The sequence below is a fragment of the Drosophila ficusphila genome, unplaced genomic scaffold (genome assembly GCF_018152265.1).
Source record: "Drosophila ficusphila isolate 14025-0441.05 unplaced genomic scaffold, ASM1815226v1 contig_197, whole genome shotgun sequence".
NCBI lineage: Eukaryota > Metazoa > Arthropoda > Insecta > Diptera > Drosophilidae > Drosophila > Drosophila ficusphila.
In genome coordinates this window covers 5,642,739-5,663,275 of record NW_025064091.1, presented here as the reverse complement: position 1 = coordinate 5,663,275, position 20,537 = coordinate 5,642,739, and the positions used below count along the sequence as shown (strand labels likewise).

The following is a 20,537-nucleotide window of genomic DNA, read 5'->3' as shown; positions in this document are numbered from 1 at the left end:
AATTGTAATTTACGTGTTTTGGCGAAAGAAAGAGAAAGCTGATAAAGATAAGAAAGAGATGGCATTAAAGTTCCATAAACTCTTGTTTGTGCAATTGAATCAACCGCCAGGGGAACTGCTTAGCACCTTAAGTTCCGCAAAAGGACAAACTTGAAAGGAAAAATCGCAATAATTTTAAAGTGTATGTACGAGAAGGAGAAGGAAAAAGAACTGGCAAAAGGAATTTGAATTGAAATTGATTGAATTATTATTTATGGATTATGGTTAGGTATGAAAATATCCGTACTCATAAATATATGCAGGCGTGTGGGTAAATTCTAAATTGTCGCACTCAATTGATTTTAATTGAATACATGGTTGAAGCAAAAAGTTTGCGTCAACTTTGAAATATTTAAAATTCAATGAAAACCAAATCATGCTGCAAGCTTGTCAAATTGTTGTCAAAATTTTGCTTTAAATTTTAATGTCGTTTTTGTATACATATTTTTTTTGCACACTCCATAATTTTGAACCACATCGACAGCCTTTTGACAGATGATATTTATGGAACAGTTCGCGGTTTTGTTATTTGATTTTCGATATTTGGCAATATTTACATCGTAAACTACAACCGAAAATCCCAAATTTTCTCCTCTTCGTGATTTTCAAATTCTAATTTGCTAGTTTTTATACTCTCATGAAAAGCACTGTGTGTTTTTCAAGCAAGTTTATTGGTAACCTCGTTATTATTTTTTTTTCGCATTATTATTTTGCCTTTGTTTTGATGCAACAGCAGCAGCAGCGGCAACTAATAAAATTGCGGTCTATTTAATGGCATGCCACTTATTGCCTCAAAACATAGTGGCCGAGAATTTGGGGCGGGGGCGTGGCAGCGGTTACTGCTAAAAGCACAACCGCAAAAACCGAAACTAAACAGTAGAGCAACAATGCCCCAACGAGCAGAATTTGTTGCACGCCAAAATGGACATGAAATTAGTTTCTATTTCTGGACAAAAACTCATGGCTAAAAAGGCAAAGGGTGGCGGTGGCAAATTGCAAGGGGGAGTTGTAATTTTGTTATTACGCAATTTTCGCCAATTATGAGGGGTTGATCATGAAAAAAACTTTACAAAGTATATATAGTAGTATAAATTGAAAAAATGGTTCTAAAAATCAGCTTAAAAAGAATGTATAAATTTGCAGATCGAACTCATGTGCATTACTTCGTTGGTTAAAATAAAAAGTCAATCGAATTCCAATGGCAAAATTAAATTCTCTTGTTTACTGCACAAACATTTTTGGAAAAAATGTATCGAGAATTTACAGGCAAATTGCAGCTACCAAGCAAAAAACAATTTAATTCTTTACTTTGACAGCTTAAACGCCTTTTTTTCTTCTTTTTTTTTTAATATTTTTTGTTTAGTGACCACTACTAGAATAAAAAAATAAATTTTTTAATGAGCAACAGGAGCGTGATTGACAGCATTGAAAGTAAACTATTTTAGGGCAAAAACCGAGCAGCAAAATAAATCAAATTATAAGAGAGCTGGGGTTTGCAACTACTGTTGCAGCATTATTCATACGACATGTTGCCATTCCACCTTTTTTTACTGCAGGTAAAACCTCTTCGCATTTTCCCAGCTGCCCGAGAGTATGCAGCGAAAATAAAAATGGTGCCTTTGGCCAAGTTAATTGGCTTTGCGGACGGGCGCAATTAATAAATGCAAAAAACGATCTCGGTCACGAGGAAAAATATTACGAGCGAACGCCTTTAACTTGTTGCAGAAGTTTTTCTTTCTTTCTTTTTTTTGGTGTGGTTTTGAGTTTATTGTTTGCTGGTTGTTCAGTTTCACCTCTTTTGTTTGTTGATTTTGGCGGCTTAAAAAAGGGACTGCAGGCTGCAAAAAAACAAGGAGAGGGGTTAAAAAAAAAAAAAAAAAAAAACAGGTCGAAAGGCGACAACTGCAGCTGACAATTTGAATTGCATTGACAGCGACGGCGACGGCAACATTGATGTCACTTTCTTTGTTGTCATTGTCAACAAATTGGAAAAGCTTTTCTCCGCCCAACTCCCATGAAATAAAAATCAGGGGGAAAAAATAGTTAGTCTACTGCGGCTGTGGTTGCTGTTGTTGCATTAGCGCCACCGCAGCGAATTGGTCAATTTCAATCAATGACCAAAATGCATTCAATCCGCCGAATAAAACAGCAAAAGCAACAACAACACGAACTGCAAGTGCAAGTGCAACTACTGCAATAGCAATTGCAATTGCAACTGCAACTGCATCACTAATACCAAACAATAAAAGCCGCACACGCGGGAACCACATTGAATTGTCAATGACAGACAGACAGCCATCAATGGCGAAGTGGCAAAGGGAAAATTGTCTAAAATACAAATATAAATAGTCGAAAAAAATATTTACAATATATAAATATGTACATAATATAAAAGAGAGTATAAAGAATATGGAAAATATGGAAAACGCATGAACACATACCTATAAATATTCAATATTCAAATGGTTTAGGTGGGAATTTAAATGTTTGGCTTCACTTCTGCGTATATTTAGTGGCAAATTTTAAATTTCGAAAACGGAAATGAACGGAACGAACTAATACAAAATAAATAGCAACACATAAAGACAAATGCGTGTTTATTGATATTCAATTGGTTAAAATATTAAACTCGAAACCCGAGCTTTAATATGTAAAACTTTTTTTCTTTTATCAAAACTGGGAATATATTTAATTACCAGCATAAATATTTATTTTTTGTGTTACTTTTCAAGGGAGACAATGGATCTTATAATGGAATAATATCTTTTGTAAAAGGTTTCAGTGGGTTAAGTTAAATCGCTCTCACAAAGTGCAAAATATATTAAAACACATTGCATTATTTAGCAAGTGAATTTAAAGCAATGCTGTGAGCTTTCTCTGTTCCGATGGCAGCCGTAATGAATGCCATATCGCATCTAATCCTGCAATATCTGTAAGCCTTAACCCTCCTCCTCCTCGCTTTCCCGCCTTTTGCCTTAACCCATGCGATACCTTTCGTGCAACTGGCGTGGCACATTGATTTGGCATCTGGGAGCAGCAGCAACGACACGGGGCTTAAAGCGACTTTGGGAGACCCGCTTGACAGTTAGATAAGTTGCCAACTGGCAAATGCAACATGCAACACGGCAGATTAACCTGCAATCCACAAACACACAAGTTCCCTTACCACGCCCCTTCCCCTTTTCCCCCTTCCCCTGCCCCTTCCCTTTCGCCGGGTGTTTCTACCTTTCGGATTTGGATCCGTATCTCTGTCTGTCTGCCTGTTTCGTGCTGCGCTCTGTGTCATAATTAAAAATTCAGCAAATTACACATGCAACGACTGCGATGACAGCCACGTAGTGGGGCTATCGCCATCTCGCTCTCGCCCAGTTGAAAAGTGCACCCGTGGTCGCAAAACTAGCAGCTGGGATTAAAATGGGATTAAGTGCTAGACCAGACTCAAATACAAAGGCTATGATTGAATAAAAACTAATTAGGCAACGATAATTGGCAAGTGCTTAAAAGCATTTCTACAGCTTCTTGTAATTCAAATTCGTTTGGATTTTAACCGACTTATTATGCGATTATAATTTTTATAAAATGCATTGTTCAATAATTAAGAACCTATTTTTAATAAGACATAGCAGTTTTTTGCAATACCTCTATATTTAATTGATCAAAGTTCTATAAGGTCTATCGCCACTGTCTATTTTATACATATAAAACCGTCTCTTTCGCTGTGCAACTCTGAAGATGACGACCCCAATTTCGCACTTAACCGGCAACTGAATGCCACAGCCAACCAACCCACTCGTGTGGCAGATGGCTCGCCGCACCGCCCGAAAGGTGGATACACATGTACACACATATGGTATGTATATACACCCCGATCTGCTCAGCGGAGTAAAGGGAAGGGAAGGGAAGGGGAGGTAAGCGGAATAGAAATGTGCATCTGCATTTATGCCAGCCCATCAAGTTAATTAAACCCAGTCCTGGGGACAAAACACGGCATAAAGATTGTCCGAACGGAGCCAACGAAATCGGATCAATCCGGAAACTCTAGTTCCGAGACACCTCCAACTTTCGAAGGAGAAGGGAAGAGAGGAGGAGGCGGGCCATAAAACTAAAAGTAAACTCGACGTTGTTGTTGGGGAAAAGAGCGGGGTTTGGGCCAAACTTTTTAATCAAATAATGCAACAGGCGTGCGGTGGATGGGAAAGGATGAGGGGGGAGTGGTGGGTGGTGCTTTTGCTCGTGGTCCAGATGCTGCCTTAAGTGGTGTCCAAATGTGTCCGAGTGTGTTAGTGTTTGTGTTTGCATTTGTGTGTGTTGTCTCATGGTCGCTGAAACCTGCTCGGTTGGTCAGAGCACCTCGGCTTTTGGCCAGCCATTTGGTCGCGCCAGGTTGCAATTTACCACTAAACCCCACCGACACCACCTTCCCCGCCAAACGCAGCCAAACACCCCCATGTGCACCGCCGATTTGGAGCTTTAACTTTGTCAGACAGTGCGACGACGCGGGCCAAAACAACTTAACTATGTGGCAACAACTATGGCGGTAACAACCACTCCACGCAAAACAAATAAGTCGCAAAACATGAGAGACTTACTAGAAGCAGTGCAGTTTATATACAAAATATACATCTGTGTGTTTATTATTAATTACCAAAAGATACTAGATATATTATATGCATGAATCATTATTTTAAAGCTGATTAGCTGAACAAATCAATTACATACTTCCATTTAAATGCAAAGAAAAATACTTTAATAACCTAAAACGAATTTCGAAATCGGGGTCAGTTCAAAAATTTGCCTACATTTCATACATATATGTATGTACGTAATTCTATATGCTTAACCCGCATTTTTTGCTCAGTGCATTATCAAGAGTGATTTCAATTATCCGAGTTGCAACAGCCGACAACATTTGCAGCTGCGGCAGACAACAATTTTTACTTGGATTTTGTTTTCAGCCAGTGCTTTGCTTTGCTTTTGTTTTAAAGCTGAAAGGTAAATTGATCTTAAGTGGCATAATTTTCAATGCAATGTTATACCAAAACAAAGAATACGAAGAAGAAAAAGACCATAAGTAAGACAGACCATAAGTAACAACAATCAGAACAGTAAACGTAATGGTAACAAGCTGAGCAAAACAGGTAAATCGAGCAACAGAAGACACTGAACTGCATAAAAACGTAACAAATATATAAGAATCACCATTACGATTGTTTTAGATAAGAGTTTAATAAATGAAGTTGTTGCTAAATAATTTCTAGTTCATCGTGAGTCACAGTGTACTGATTCACACACCTTTTGTTGAGCAGTGTAATCGATATTGCGCTACTTATCAAATGCCCATTGAGCTTGCAATGCCAAAACAAAACGATTCACAATGCTCCACTCCCCTTTCCAAAAACATTGTGATTTTTTTTACGATTTATATATATGCATATATGGTATGGTTCTGTGGCCGTGTAATCGAAGACGATTTTTCGCAATTCAATTTGATTTGTTGCTTTAGAACAGCAACAAATGTAGCTCGATGTTGCCGATGTTTTTTTTTTATGCATTGTGTCGTTTTTAGACCGCAACCTTGTGTGCCGTTTATAGAACACTCAGTATATAAAGTGGAGCTGACCGAAAAACCTCAATAGTGTCCTTAGTAAGAGCACAATCGCTACTATCAATACATTGCTAACGTTAATACTTGATATATATACATATATAGCTAAATCCGAATCGTATGCAAACATATTGTTGTATTTATTTGTATGGTTTTGTTGTTTTTTGAAGTTGTACCGAAATCAGACATAATATATATATATGTATATTCTATTTAGCAATTGAACAGAAAATGAAAACACCAATTTGGTTTGTTTTCGACTATTTGGTTTGGCCAACTGCCTAGCTTTGCCTCCTCTCTCCATTTGTATATTTTATGCTAATCGCAATGCTTATTTGTGCATTCTGGCAATCTGGGAAAGTAGCGTAATTAACCCATAGATTGCATGTATCTGTATCTAACATGCACTCAGCTTTCTCTACGAATCCAAGGCCCCCCTTTCTCCGCCCATTTCTTTTGCTCGTTCTGTTTCCCTCTAACTCACACAGATCCTAGTAAAGTTTGCCAAAGTGTCGAGGTTGAGTTTCTATTGCTTCTAAACGTTAAAACAGATCTTAAGCTAAACTAAATGCATAATCAGTAATTCGAAGTTGTAAATACCCCTGAGAAATCATTGTTTAATATCCACATAGCTAAATACTTTAAGTACTTTGATTGCCGAAAATAATATTCATTACATTTTAAACCGAACCAATTTAAAGTAAAACAAATCCAATTAAATTTGTATAATTAGTATACCCATAAAAATCATTTTCGCAAACTGCGGAAAAGCGGAAAAGTTGCAACAGAAGAAGCGGAATATCTGTCCGACAATTAACCAACTTAAGTGTAATTACGAAATTTTCTTTTTCCTTAATTTCAGTTTCTACTTTTGTGGTTCGCTTTCCCCCCTTTCCCTTCCCCGTTCCTTCTTTGCCACATTTGTCGACTTTTGCGGTTCTCGATGGGTGGAAAAGCGGGGCAAAAGTGGGCGGCTGGAAGTTTGGAGTGGTGTGAAGTGCATTCACATCAGGGTTAAAACATTTCATTAGTGTAATTTGCTTTTTTAACTGGGCCCAGGCACATTTGGCCAAAGAAATTTTGTCTCCTTGCAGGCGAGGCGATTTTCCAGCTGGTTTCCTTTGTCAATATTTAATTTATTTAAGGGGTTTTACCTTAAGCATGATATTGTTTTTCTTATTTTGCTGCATAATTACATTAAGATATTATTTAAATATATTCCCATTTAAGTTACCATGTTGTTCTTTTACTTCGTAGCTTTTTATGCCACCTCCTTATCTTATAGTTTTTCCTCATTTCTTTTAAGAGCCCATTTCATGCTTTAATTGAGCGATTTTTGGCCGCTCTTTTCCTTGCTCTCGCTCACACTTGCTATTCATGAATTAATTTCATTATTAATTCACGAAATGTGCTTTAATCCAGTCGCCCGTTGCAGCAAAGGAATCCGTTCGTCCTGCTGACAGCATGGGAAAATGGCGAGCGACGTGAAAAGGTTCTTACATTTTATTTGTGCAACATTTTAATTTGCTTGGCTTTAATGGGCGGATGGAAGTGCCGGGAAAAATGGTAGAAAACGGTAAAGTGAGGGAAGGGCAGTTCCTGAATTTCCTCCAGCTGGCTGTTTAAATGAAAAGCTCAAGCAGACGTTCCCTCAGACATTGACGTTGGGTTTTGTCTTTGTGTGGGTGCTGCTGCACTGAGAGGATTTTATTCTTTCCGGCTGTTCTTAACCCTCTTACCCAACCCCCTGCATCTTAACCCTCCACTGACCATTTGGTTCGGTCTGCCAGGTGAACGACGACGAGCATCTTGTGCCATTATCAAAATAGACAGACGTCCCAATGCGAAACGTTGAAAGCAGCTCTGTTTGCAACTCGAACGGAAGCGGCAACTTGTGGTGCTGCTGCAACAAGAGCAACAGCAACAGCAACATCCACACAAAGACAACTCCCACGCGAAAAGCAGCAGCAGCGGTAAATTCTTAAACTACCAAAACAGAGTGCAACAAAAGAAAAAATGAAAGGAGGGGAAGAACACCAATCGATTGTAAAAGTTTCTGCCGCATTTCCAGCAGTTGCATGCTGTGAACTTCTCGTAACACTTCCCAAACCATCCAACCCACTTTTCTCTGGGAAAATATTCACGAATATCAACAGAGAATATCTTTCTAGTTAGTTTTTTAACGGACCAGCCTAGTTGGTAAATTTACCTAAAGATGTTAAAGATGTGTACTATCTACCATCATAATAGATTGCAGACATATTACCTAATACTACACTTCCTGAAGTCATAACTTTGTCAAATATATACCTATTACAAAGTTGTGTATTTCAAAGAGTTTGTTATTAAATTGAAATATGTGGAATGATAACTCACCAGAGGACTCCTACTAATCACAGATTGTTGTTTCAGCTGCGGGGGCGTTGGCGGCAGCGGATTGCTGCCGTAATCCGTGGCCTGTTGCTCCGGTGCGATGCCAAAGATGAAGGGTCCACCCTCACCGGCAATCCGGCAGTCCGGCGATGAACCATCCGGAACGACTGGAGGTCGACGCATGCAGAAGTCGTCCTCGAATCGGGAGGGATATAGCGAGCTGCTCACCGGATGATCCGCCGGGTAATATCGAGTGGGCGAGGATGTGGAGGTCGTGTGCGAACTGCTGCAGTTGCTCGAGCTGCTCGAGATGAGCTGACCCGTCGTTCCGGGCAGCATTACCAACCCAGTCTGCCGGTCAAAGCAGAAATCACTGGATTGAGCTGTGGGCGAGGGAGGACTTCCATAGGGATAACCGATGTGGGGACTTTGAAGGTGCTGATTGTACTGCTGCGACAGGGCATCGAAATCGTTGAACCCGTGCAAACCTTTGGCACTGTCGCGCTTCTGCTGTTGCACATAGGGTGAAATGTAGCTCCTCAGCGGCGGAAGCGGTGGCAGTGGCAGTGGCAGATTTTGCTGGCTTATTCCCGACTTTCCCTTCTTTCCAACACTCATCACGGTGAGTTGGGGTCGTCGGTCGCCCAAAAGCGGTCGCTGTGAATTGTTGTACGGATGATTGCGCTGCATGCAGGTGTCCTCGTAGTCATCCTGATCCTGATCGTGGTCATGATCATGATCCATCAGATCGTGACAGTCGTAGGTGGCCTGCAGGTGCTCGTAATACTTCAGACTCTTCATATTCGCATTTGGCGGTGGAAGAGGCGGTGGCTGTTGCAAATGTTGCTGTGTTGTTGCAGCCAGCGGTTGCTGCTGTTGCTGCTGATGTTGCTGGTGTTGCTGGTGTTGCATTTGCTCCTGATGCTGCTGGTTGTTGGCCGAGTCGAGTACCTCAACGCCCCCAAACAGCTTGGCCAATTTCACAGTCATCTCTCACTCACTCTCTGGATAAAACTTTTTCAATTAAAATGTTGCCCAATGCCAAAGACAATGACAGTTGGGTTGGCGACGCAAGTTTGCCACAATTTTCCACCAGTTTGCGTAGCTGCAAGAGAGACAGAGATCGGATATATATGTATGTATTAGCCAAAGTCTAGCATTTATTTCCAGCAAAAATCATATACATATAAAGCAGTTAGCCTAGGAGTATTTATTTTTTCCAACTCTTTTGCATGTTGCAGCTGTCGCAATGTTTGCAGCTCCTTTGAGGGAAAATAAGGAGAGGAAACTGTAATGAGATATGTCGGCCACAAATGCAACTTCAGTTGCAGAGAGCAATATCAGTTGGCGCCATTGTTTCAGCCGCAACGGATGCAAAAAGAAGAAGGAGCTTGAGCAACTTCAGTTGAAGTACATATAGTAACAGGATCCCAAAACAACAACAACTCTCTGTCAACAATGGACTTTTTTTTGTTATTTTGAAATTTACTCAAAAACTTTCTAAAACTATGGAACTATTGAACTGTGACGTTTAATGGAAGTGCAAATAACAAATGTTGCAATTTTACAAATAAAACTGGTTCATGAAATTTCATTCAAATAAAAGCTACAATTGTGACACTCCAACTTTTTTAAGTCATAACTTCGCTTGCGTAAATATATTGCGGTGTCAGCTAGAAAATTTTCCGCATATCGAAAAGCAATAAAACTGCCAATTGCATATATTCAAAAGTGCGCAATACCCCCTTTCGCTCTACTATTCTGTGTTTGCTCAAGACATTTCCATAAAGTTTGAACCAAAAATAGAAGAATGAGACGCGGTGGCAAGGAAAAACTGGAGGATGGAAAAACCTTACCAACTGTCAATTAAACGCTGACGTCATAATAAAATGACACAAAAAGGAATAAGTAATCGAACAAAAAGATAGCAAAAATACTTGTTAAGGAATGCACAATATACCAGGAGTGAAAAACAGAATGATTCACCAGATTCAGATATGCAGAGTATATTTTAACATGTATTAGCACACTTAAAACTTTAATTATATCCAATTAACCCTTTGAGGGGCAGTGGGAAGTATACTTCCCACTTGTTTCTTTGCCGTTTTTAATTAATCTCTTTCGCACTGCACTCGTTTTAGTAAAAATATATTATCATTTAGACTCTCAAATACTTATAAAAAGTTATGAAAAAAAAATTTTCGTGAAATTGTTATTAATTAATTAGTTATAAAAATTCAAACTTGAAAAAAACGGTCGTGTTTTTGAATAAAAGTGCAAACTACAGGTCCAAAAATTATGAAAATTTTTTTCTGACGAGCATGTACATTGAACAAAAACATATGTTTTTTTCAGAATTTTCGGCAGGCTAGTTTTCATGAAAAAATTTTTTGAATAAGTTGAAAATAGTGTTATTTGACGAATCTTTCCGTTTGATTTCATTATTTGTTACGCGGCGAAATTCAAATATCAATGGTTGTACATAGGTTTTCGGGGTTGCTGATAACGATTTTGACATCAGTAGATTAATATCCAAAATTTCACAATTCCGATATCAGAATCGTAATCAGCGACAACGAAAACCTATATACAACCATTAATACTGAAATTTCGCCAAAGAGAAAAATGTGCCCCTCAAAGGGTTAATCAGTTGATTTCCTAACCTGTTGCTTTAAATCCTTTTTAGCTTGCTTCCCTACTTTAATCCCATTCTAAGCCCCAATCCCATTTTGTTATCCCCAATCCCCTTAATTGTTTCCATTTGTATTTGTTTACTTCCATTTCCCGCCCCGAACTCAGTGTGTACATGTCATAAAGTTGACTTTTTTGCCTTTCCACTGGCTTGTTTCCCGGGTTCTCGGCCCTTGGTTAACATGGTCGAGTGCATCTTTTGCTTGCCAATTTCCCCAGCTCCTCTGCTCGCTGACTGCCCGTTGTTGATTCCATATCATTTTTAATTTTGTAGCCAACTCATACTCATATACCCCGAACCCTCGCCAAACGAGCATGTTGTACGTGGTGCTTGTCAAACAAATGCTACAACAGCAGCAACATCGCGAGGAGCAGCAGCAACATCAAGCGCAACAGCAACATCAACCATGACAAAACGAAAAAAAAAAAAAAAAAAAACAAAGAACAGAGAGCAAAACAAAGACCAAATTGAAATTGCAGCAGAAGCAACGATAATAAAAGTAGAACAAAAAGTGGGTGTTAACAAGTCGTAGCTTTAAATACCCTCTAAGCGCTCAAAAAAAAAAAAAAAAAATACTAACTACACGATTATATATTTGATAATTGCAACGATACCCCTAAAAAAAAGCTACCCATTTATCAATAAATGTAGAACAGCATTCATTTTTAAACTGGCAAGATTAATGCATCAGCTTCTTTTTAATATATAATATTTGATTTTAAAAACGATTTACCTCAACAACTTACCCTTTTTTTTAATAAAATAATGAAATTAGAGTTACAAGAAATTGGCAGTAAGATGCAACAGTTTGCAATGTGTTTTTCGCAGTAAAAAAGAAAATAAAAAAAAGTAAAATAAATCAGAAAATAAAAGTGTCATTGGCTTTGGCAAAGGGCAATTGGCAGAGGAACTTTAGTGAAGACTAACACTGCAGACAATTTTTCAGAAGCAAAAACTGTCCAGCACTATTATAATTAACTTTGGTGTGAAGCAAACATATTTTTCAGAATAGTTGGCGCACTTTATGGGACTACAATATTGACTTTAAGATAACTCTTACATTATGTTAAAGTTATATCAATTTATATAAGAGCAAAACTAAAACCTAACCCTCACTAAAACATGGAAAGTTTTATTAAGCGATTAATCCATCGACAGAAATTTTTTGTACCACTGTGCACTTTGGCCATTATCCAACCGAAGCGTTGAAAAATTGCCAGGGAGAAAGTGAGGAGAAAGGGAGTGGACGCCGAGTGTCATGAAGAAGATGCAACAACGGCGACAAAAAACAGACACAACAACGGCATAAAAAACGCTGTCCAGTCTCGACTGTCGTTGATTGTGCGGCGCAAATGTTAATGAGACAAAAAGATGTCAAGGATAAAGGGCAGGAGATTGGGGGAAAATTAAGAGGAGTATCTGCAGGATGACGAAGAAGACGGTCGTTGAAAAAGGCCCTTCGAAAGCTGACTTTTTAACGGGTTGGCAACCCATTTGCGATAATCCCTTGGCAAATAACCCAGGCTTTCTCCGGAAAATCCCCACCTCATTACCACTCCACTTCATTTCCAGCGCTCTCTGCCAATAATTGCATTAGTCAGTGAAAATGATAGTTGAGCAGGGAGAAATCCAGTAACGGATTTAACTAAGTAAAACTATTTTTATTTATAATAGAAAAGTATTCGGGAATAAAAGGGTATAAAAGATTGATTAGCGCTTAGCTTCCTGATTCCCTTATCTTTTTACAACTGCAGGGAAAATAGGATTGAATGAAAACCCAGACTATTGAATGGTTTCTACTTCTACCTCTTCTTCTTCTTCTTTAGGCCCTGACCCTGGAAATTGGCATACTTTCGTTCCCTCTCGTTTCCTCGCAAATTCTTTGACCGCTTGAAGCTGCTGTTGCTCTTGCCTCATTTTTGTTGTTGTCTCATGTGGCAGGGACGTGACAGGAAATGGCTAACGAAACAAAGGGGCAAAAGCGGATGAAGCAGCAAGAATGAGTCAGTCAAGTGCAGTGCAATGACTAAGTTGCCGCAGCAAATTAGCCTATAAAATAAGCAATGCGCACTAGAATCTAAGCATATCTTTGGTTTAAGAACTCCGTTTTTGAAGTGGTATACCTTAAAATGCACGTGATTTGATTATATAAATCCCTACATCAAAATTGGAAAATTTATTTTTGGGCCGATTTTTTTTTGACATTTTTGTGCACTGTCAAAACTTCTGAAAATGGACTTTGCCGATTAACGGTATTTGAAATATTCAAAGAAATGCAATAATGACTTAATTACAAGCAAACATAATTTAAAGATTTAATGCATAGATTTATTTTTCCGTTCGTTTACTTTGTATTTAACTTTTGCGTTTTCATTTTCAGCCTGTCATATCAATATTAAGCCGCTTTCCGTTCTTTTGACAATCGACTGCTTCTACCTGCCAATATTGTGCACTCATCATAATGCTTTTGATGGTCTTTAATTTGTATTCATTGTTGTTTCAGTGCCCGATTGCCCTGTCCAATGAATGAACGATGAATGTTTAATAAGGGCAACACGCAAAAATCAGATGGCAATCGAGAAATTTCCGAAATGATTTTCATCTAAATTATTTTGTAATAATAAATTGAAAGCATTGAAATTTTAATCTCCTTTTTGGGTGGCCCTGCATAATAGATGGTTGGTATTTAAGCCACTATACTGTGGTAATTGCTGTTCGAACATATTCATACCTTAATCTCTGACTGCGTGTATCTGTATCTCTGCAGGTGTAAAATTTGTACGTATAAATCTGGGAACCAAACCGGTTTCCAAACCGTGCATCCTTCGAGAACAATTGAGCAGTTTTAAGCAGGTAAAAGCGGTAACCCCTACAAATTATGAGATACATTTCGTGCTGACTACACAAGTCTATTCGACACAAAACAATAGAGGAGCAACAGCTGTCGTTCCGGATCTCTATCATGCTGATCTACTCTATATATTTTCCTATTGTGCCAGCAAATTGATTTTGTTCTTACCGAGCAGCTGCTGCTACAGTACAAAACACACAGTTTTTGCTCTACTCCAAATTATTTTATTTTCTTTTCCATTTGATTTTCCGAGCGTGTGAAACGTTTCTATATTTTTTCAGATTTTTTTTTTTTTTGCAGGTGCTGGTGTTGCAACAATTAAATGTCATTGCAGCAAAAGTACGAGTTACTCGCAGATACAAAACAGCTTCTTGGCTAGGTAGAAATAAAAAAATATATATATAAAAAAAAAAAATAAAGCGGAGAAGAAAAGCAAAAAGGGTGTAGAAATATTATCGCATCACGCGCATCTACAAAATGATTTCACACAGCAATAGCAACAGCAACATTAACTTGCTCTTTCATTATCGGCACATCATTATAGGCAAGGGTTTCTTCGTTTCGTCGGCGTTGTCGTCACATTTGTCGACCGACAACAACAGCAACAACAACAACAGCAACAGCAGCAACAACAACAACGTTTATTTATTTTGCCCTTTAACTATTTGGGCAGACACATCCACAGAGCAACACAACATCATCGGCCACCGCCAGCGGTCTTCTCTTTTTTTTCTCTTATTTCTTCCCGGCTTGCAGATGCACCTTGATTAAATTCCAGGAATTGAAAAAATCTTTTAGTCGCGCAGACATGGACGGACGCTTGTTGATATTTACCCAATGATCTAAGGGGGTTTTGAGGGGAACCGGGGGTCTGAGCCCCTCCCCTCAGACTGGCTCCATTAATGATGCAGCAAATGGTATTTTTTTTCTGCCTCGCTTTTTTTCTTCTTTTTTCTGGTCCTAACCAGCTACTTCAGCTTTGAAAATGTTGCAAAATCTGAAGGGAGTTTTCCTTTATTGTTTTCAAAAGTAAATAAATAAGCCAAGCCTGAAATCGGCAACAACCAAAAAATAAACCCTGCTTAAAAGGTTTTTAAAAATCTTAAAACAAGGAAGGGAAGATACTCTGCAGTTCAGAAAATAGTTTTAGATTTTCATTGAAAATATTACAAAATATCAATATAAATAAAACATGAGCTTTAGATAAAATGTATTAATTTAATAAAATTCAGAAATAATTTACCAACCACTAGCGACCTTTTCGATATACCTCAGAAAAATGTTAGTCTGCTCGAAGAAGACTTGCCTTGGCTTCTTCAGACGTTTCTTCACAGTCTTCCACTTTGCGGTTGGATTTTCGATTTTCTAGCTGGTATTTCTACACAATTGAGGGGGAGGAACTCGAGGAGGTGGTGCCCTCCGCTCGAGTGTTTCCATCTCGAGTGGCTGTGCCGAGCTTTAAAGATTCCCTTTGTTGTTGACCGGGTTGCTTGGCATTTAACCGCAATGCTTGTCAAACTGTGGACCCATAGACAATGAACCCAAAGAACAAGCGAAGAGAACCCAAGTTGAAGACGAGGCCAGAAGTTGCTGCTGTGCTTGCCTTAATGATTTTACATTTTTTACATAAACAAGCCGGTCCCCAACAGCCAGTTGTCTTTTCTTTTATTTTCTTTTCTTTTATTTTATTTTTCCTTACAATTTTTTCATGTCTTTTCTTTTTGTTTTGCTGGCGGCGGCAAATGCAACTCACGGAAAGCATTCAAAAGCAATTAAGCGCTTTCTTCGCAGCCATTGAGCGCGAAAGAGATGGCCTTAGAGGGTGGGAAAGAGAAGGGCGCTCACATGAGCTGAAAATGTAATATCATCAATCAAAAAATATAAAAAAAATATATATAAAAAGAAGGAGATGGAGACAGCTGAAAAATTAAGGAGGGGAGAGCCAAAGAAAAGCCATGCCCAAGTTCAAAACTGGAAATTCTCTGTTGCACAGAAAGGTTAAATAGTCTGAGAAACATTTTTTATGCAAGATGATTATTTAGTAAGTAAAGTATAGAAGAAAGATTTTTTTAAATAGGTTATTATGCTTCATATAGCATTAAATTTAAATCTTTATCTTTATCTTATTAATGTGTTCTTTAGCAACAACTTCCCAAACCCATTTTTTCTTGCCGTGTAGCAATGCGGCACGAAGCCAGCTCACGAAACGGCGGCAACAACAAATTTAGCTTGATTATGCCAACCAGCAACAGCAAAAACAACAACAACAACAACAAGAACAACAACAACAGCAACAAAAGCAACAAGCAACCACAACGAATTTTTTTTTTATCATCGCATATATTGAAAAATGCTTCAAACTAAAAGCCAAGCGCTGTAATCATATTTAACTTTGGCTCGGTTGTGCCTCATCTTCTGCAGCCGCAGCCTCATCTCCTTCACCTGATTTTGGTTGATGTTGCTGCTGCTGCTGTTGTTGCTGCTGCTGTTGTTGCTGCTGCTGTTGTTGCTGCTGCTGCTGTTCGCTTCGTGCTGCTGCTGCTGCCGTCGCTGATGTTGCTGCCGTTTGTATTGCCGTTGTGTTGCCAAACCTCAGAGCCAACCGCAACAGGTAATTGATGCTGCTTGCGCGTTGCAAGAACTTTAATCAATTTTTCAGATATTTTTCTTTCGTTTCGTTGCCTTTTTTCGAGTTGTTCGTCTACCTTTCTACGTGATGATGTTGTTCGTGCATCGTTTGTATATGTGTCTCTGTGTGTGCTTGTGTTTCTGTGTGTTGCAAGTGGCCATAACAACCGAAAACGGCAACCGAAATGGCCAACACAAACTGCCCCCCCGTGGAAAGGAGCCAGTTGAGGGAAGGGGAAGAAAGCGGAGGGCAAATGGGGGATCGGAGTGAACCCAAATGACTGGGAATTTGGCCAGGTAAGCCAGGTAAGTGCAGCCCAGAGCGGCCAGTGGCCAAGTGGCAAGTGGCTATCATGTCCGAGCTATATACGCGCACAGATATATATATGCACACAAACACATACCCACACACACACACATAAAGATATTGGGGAAGGCAGCAACAAATTTCTGCAAATTACTGTGCGGTAACCGAAGATACAAGGGTTCCCAGATCTGATAACCCAACACGAAGGTATAAATCTTCGAAAAAGGGTCTTAAATATGCACAAGGCTTAATAACACTTAAAAGCCCGTAGTTAAGTAAAGGATAATTCGAAAACAACATAATAATAAAAATATGTTTACGAAAACCAAACAGAACTCAATGATTTCAAATAAAGATTATTGGAATACAATAATATATTCTATATTGTAATTTTACCGCCTTTTCGTTTCTGATAAAAAGGTGTCCATTTCTTTTCGATTGCCGCTGAATCACTACCCTATATATTTATATATATCCGATTTCCCTGATGAGTGGGTGATTATTCAAGGCACTGAGGAGTTCTTATATTGATAAAGAGTCAGCGACAAGTTGCCGTCATTTAGCGTAACTTTCACAATTTCGATTTCCACATTTTCATTCTCGCTCCACATCAAATATATACGAGTATATGTACATATACATGTAGACCTGATCCCCTGTTGGTATCCCCTTTGCCCGCCGCCACTGCGGTCGGCTGTCTACTCAATCACAGCGTAAAGCACTTCTGAGTCATAAAAACCAAGCCAGACTGCGATTGTGTAGTTGGCAATTTTATGCAGCGCCACTCGGAGCACTCTGAATTCGAGGAGGGGTGGGCAAAAAAGGGGGGAAGAAGGGGGTCGGGGTTTGGGGGCTTACCATAGAGTGAAGCGATAAAAATGACACATGGAGCTCTACTCGACTCCGAAGGCAAATGGCAAATAGCAAATAGCAGAGAGAGAGCCCTGTGGCAAGTGACATTTCGTGGGGGCAGAGAGACAGTCTCAAAAGGAGTCGCAGTCGGAGTTGCAGGGACTTGAGTTTGAGTCTGACTCGATCGAGGTTGTCTCGAGGAGTTATATCTTCATTTCGGACAGCACCCCCACAAATGCTGGAGATTTCTCCTGTTAAAACCAAAGGTGCTTTCAAAATAGATAATTAATTGGTAGATAGAGCTAAAACATATTGTAAACATTAAAACCAAAATATTTTTATAGCATAAACGTATATTTTTGAAGACTGCACAAACAAGTTTTCGAAAGCAATTACAGCTTACAATTAAAAATCGCCTGTGATGAAACAAAAAACCATTTCATTTTGGCCTGCAGGCAATCGGGATTGCATAACCGGGAAACATTTTTCTGGTTTTGTTTTGTCTTTTATTTTTTTGTATTTTTGTTAAATATTTATATATCTTTTGTGTGCCTCAGTGTCCGAAAAACGACAGCGACAAGTTGACACAATCGTGGACAACCTTTTTCGTACACAAGCCAATCAACTGGAGCAGCGCAAAAAGAGGAAATAATTATGGAAAAACAATTTTTAATTTGCAATTGCACTCGCAGCAGCAACAACAAACTCCATAAAAAAAAATAAAACCCAACAAGCCGACCTTGGAGTATTATGCCCTTTAATGTCGATTTTTGTACGTATTTTACCTTATGCGATTGGTTTTTATTTTCTGTGGACTTTACCTTGAGATAACTTTACGTGGAGTTGGAGCTGACGGGCAAAACTCGACTTATAATGCAGCCCTTTGATTGTGTCCAGGCGCAACCTTGGAATAAAATCAGTTAAATCTCAAAAGACCAAAAAAAAAAAAAAAAATGCCCAATAATGTAAATAAATGAAAGAATAAAAACAAACTGGCTGAAAGGAAAAACTCAATTGAAACCAGTAATCCAAAGCCCTTTTAAGCAAACAACTTTGGTAATCAATCAAATGATACGGCAAACGAAAACTCTCCGAAAAAAGGAGGAAAACAATCAGAAAGGTGTAAAAGCACGAATAAGATAATACATAAAGTTTTACATTAAGCATAAACGGCAGAATTGGAAAGGCAACCGAACACATTTTCCCTATAATTAAGTACGAAACAGCAGCTGCCCCAAAATGGTAGAAACTTGTAAATATTTGAAAACATAAATTTCCACGCGAAATGCCATTAAAAATATGTTTGGGCGTGGCGACAAGATTTTCACCATCTTATGAATTTCATTGCTTGAACTTGGCGACAAAAAAAAAAAAAAAAAAAAAAAAACAACAAAAAACTAAAACAGCAAACATAAATAAAGAAGAAAACTCAGAGGAAGCTGACTCCTGGCGTCAGGCCATAAAAAGGTAAAACAAACAAAACAGGCTAACAAACAACATCAACAACAACGGCGGCATATTCATGATGCACTCCAAAATCCAGAGGGTAAAAAACGGGGAAAGGGGGACGAACTTTTCACAAGGTAAAAAATGAATTGAGGGGGTTTCATTTTACCCTCGCAAGTTTATCGAAAGTCAATTGAGCGTAAACCCTGATAATGAATCGGTTGCGAACGAATTCTGATGAATAGGCTATATTTTACAAACTTAATTTATTTAAAGGTAAAGTATAATATATATATATATTTTGCCATTTCTTCAAAACAATATTTCAAACACTTAATGCTTTAAGTGAAAGACATGTTAACCGTCAGTTTCTCCGAAAAGGGAAAGCCATTTACACACACGAAAACTCCCAGGGACTTAATTAATTAATTGTCAAGCCTCTTTAATTGAAAGCCCATTCAAGCTAAGCATCAAAAACTATAATTAATATTATTGTGGGCTGTCGGCGAAAGGTTAACTTGAAAACCATTTAATTGCCGTGGGTGAATGGCAATTGAGGCGCCAAACAGAAGCCAAATGAAAATCTCTCTTGGCAATTTGTCGTCTCTCTAGAAATTTGGGTCACACGGAAATGAAAGCCAAGCTAGCAGCCAGACAGACAAACTGGCAGCAGGCACTCAAAGCAGACGAATCGTTGTAGCATTTAAATGTCAAATCAGGCCCAAAAAAGAAAAAAAAATCCAAAGGAAAACAGAGAAAATTGCAAATGGGTGGGGGCGGGCAAAAAACACCGCCAAATGACAGGCGCAAATAAATCAAAATTAAGTGGCGACAAAATTAAAGTAAAATGTTAGCCAAGGAGCTTAACTTCGTGTCGAAAAAAGTCCAATAAAATGGGCAGGAAATTAATGAAGGGACATCATAGAGGAGGAATATTTTATGTTTGCAATATGCGCCTATTTATATATTGTTTGTTCTGTAAGACTTACTTACATCTTGGCTGAGGTAACACTTATATAATTTACTTGGCTTTCTTTTAATCAAATTTAATTCGTTGTCCGAGCAATTAAATGCATGCAAAGTTAATTGAGAGAGAAGCAGCAGCAGCTGACTTCAAACGATTGTTGCTGCTAAAGTTGCAATGTTCATGTTGCTGCTGGGTTTTTCTTCTTTTTTTTTCTAATTTTGTTTTGCTTTGGCACGTTTCTCGTGTGCGAACAAACAAAACTCAAGCGAACAGGCATATGCATAAAGATATATATATATATTTTAGTACCTGCATAAACAACATACAGCAACAAAAAAAAAAACTATGGGGATATGTGTTTTTGGGAGGGGTTCCACACTTAATTGCTCCCGACATCATTGGAGCTGAGTTGTTGAGCTGCAGGGGGAAATACTCGAGACACACATAAATTGTTTTCACTGTACGGGGCAATTTCGAACTTTGTTGTTTGTTCCCAAAGGAAAAACTCTAGAAGAAGTGCAGCAAGTTCGTAGGCTTTTCATGTGAAGCGAAGGAAATGCAAAACACCGTTAAACGGATTTTAATTACAACAATGTGGGCAAGCCATTAAAACAAAGCAAAGAAAAAAGCCTAGAAATGAGAATTTAAATTATCAGAAAGGCAAACGCTAGCTAAGCCAAAACGCAAACAAAGCCGGGCAAACAGTTAAGAAAAAATATATATATATAAGTCCGCACATAAACCAAACAACAATGAGCGCAATTAAACAAATAACAA

The 20,537-nt window shown here is 38.6% G+C and overlaps 2 protein-coding genes across 7 annotated transcripts in view; one reads left to right on the top strand and one right to left on the bottom strand.

Moving 5' to 3' along the window:
* LOC108097496 overlaps positions 1-20,537 on the bottom strand; it is a 48,647-nt gene that overhangs the window by 11,265 nt on the left and 16,845 nt on the right. For all 4 annotated transcript variants that reach the window (XM_017199802.2, XM_017199805.2, XM_017199803.2 and 1 more), the window contains one exon: positions 8,021-9,122. In XM_017199802.2, coding sequence (XP_017055291.1) covers positions 8,021-9,007 — 987 coding nt within the window. In that variant the 5' untranslated portion in view covers positions 9,008-9,122. The remainder of the gene's footprint in view (positions 1-8,020; positions 9,123-20,537) is intronic.
* Positions 1-20,537, top strand: part of LOC108097501 (protein yippee-like) — a 105,463-nt gene that overhangs the window by 80,919 nt on the left and 4,007 nt on the right. The window contains exon 5 of one of the 3 annotated variants that reach the window (XR_001771788.2): positions 13,090-13,349. The exons of the other annotated variants lie outside the window; for them this stretch is intronic. The gene's annotated coding sequence lies outside the window, so the exon portion shown is untranslated. Of the gene's footprint in view, positions 1-13,089; positions 13,350-20,537 lie in introns of those variants that run through there. 3 annotated transcript variants of the gene reach the window in all.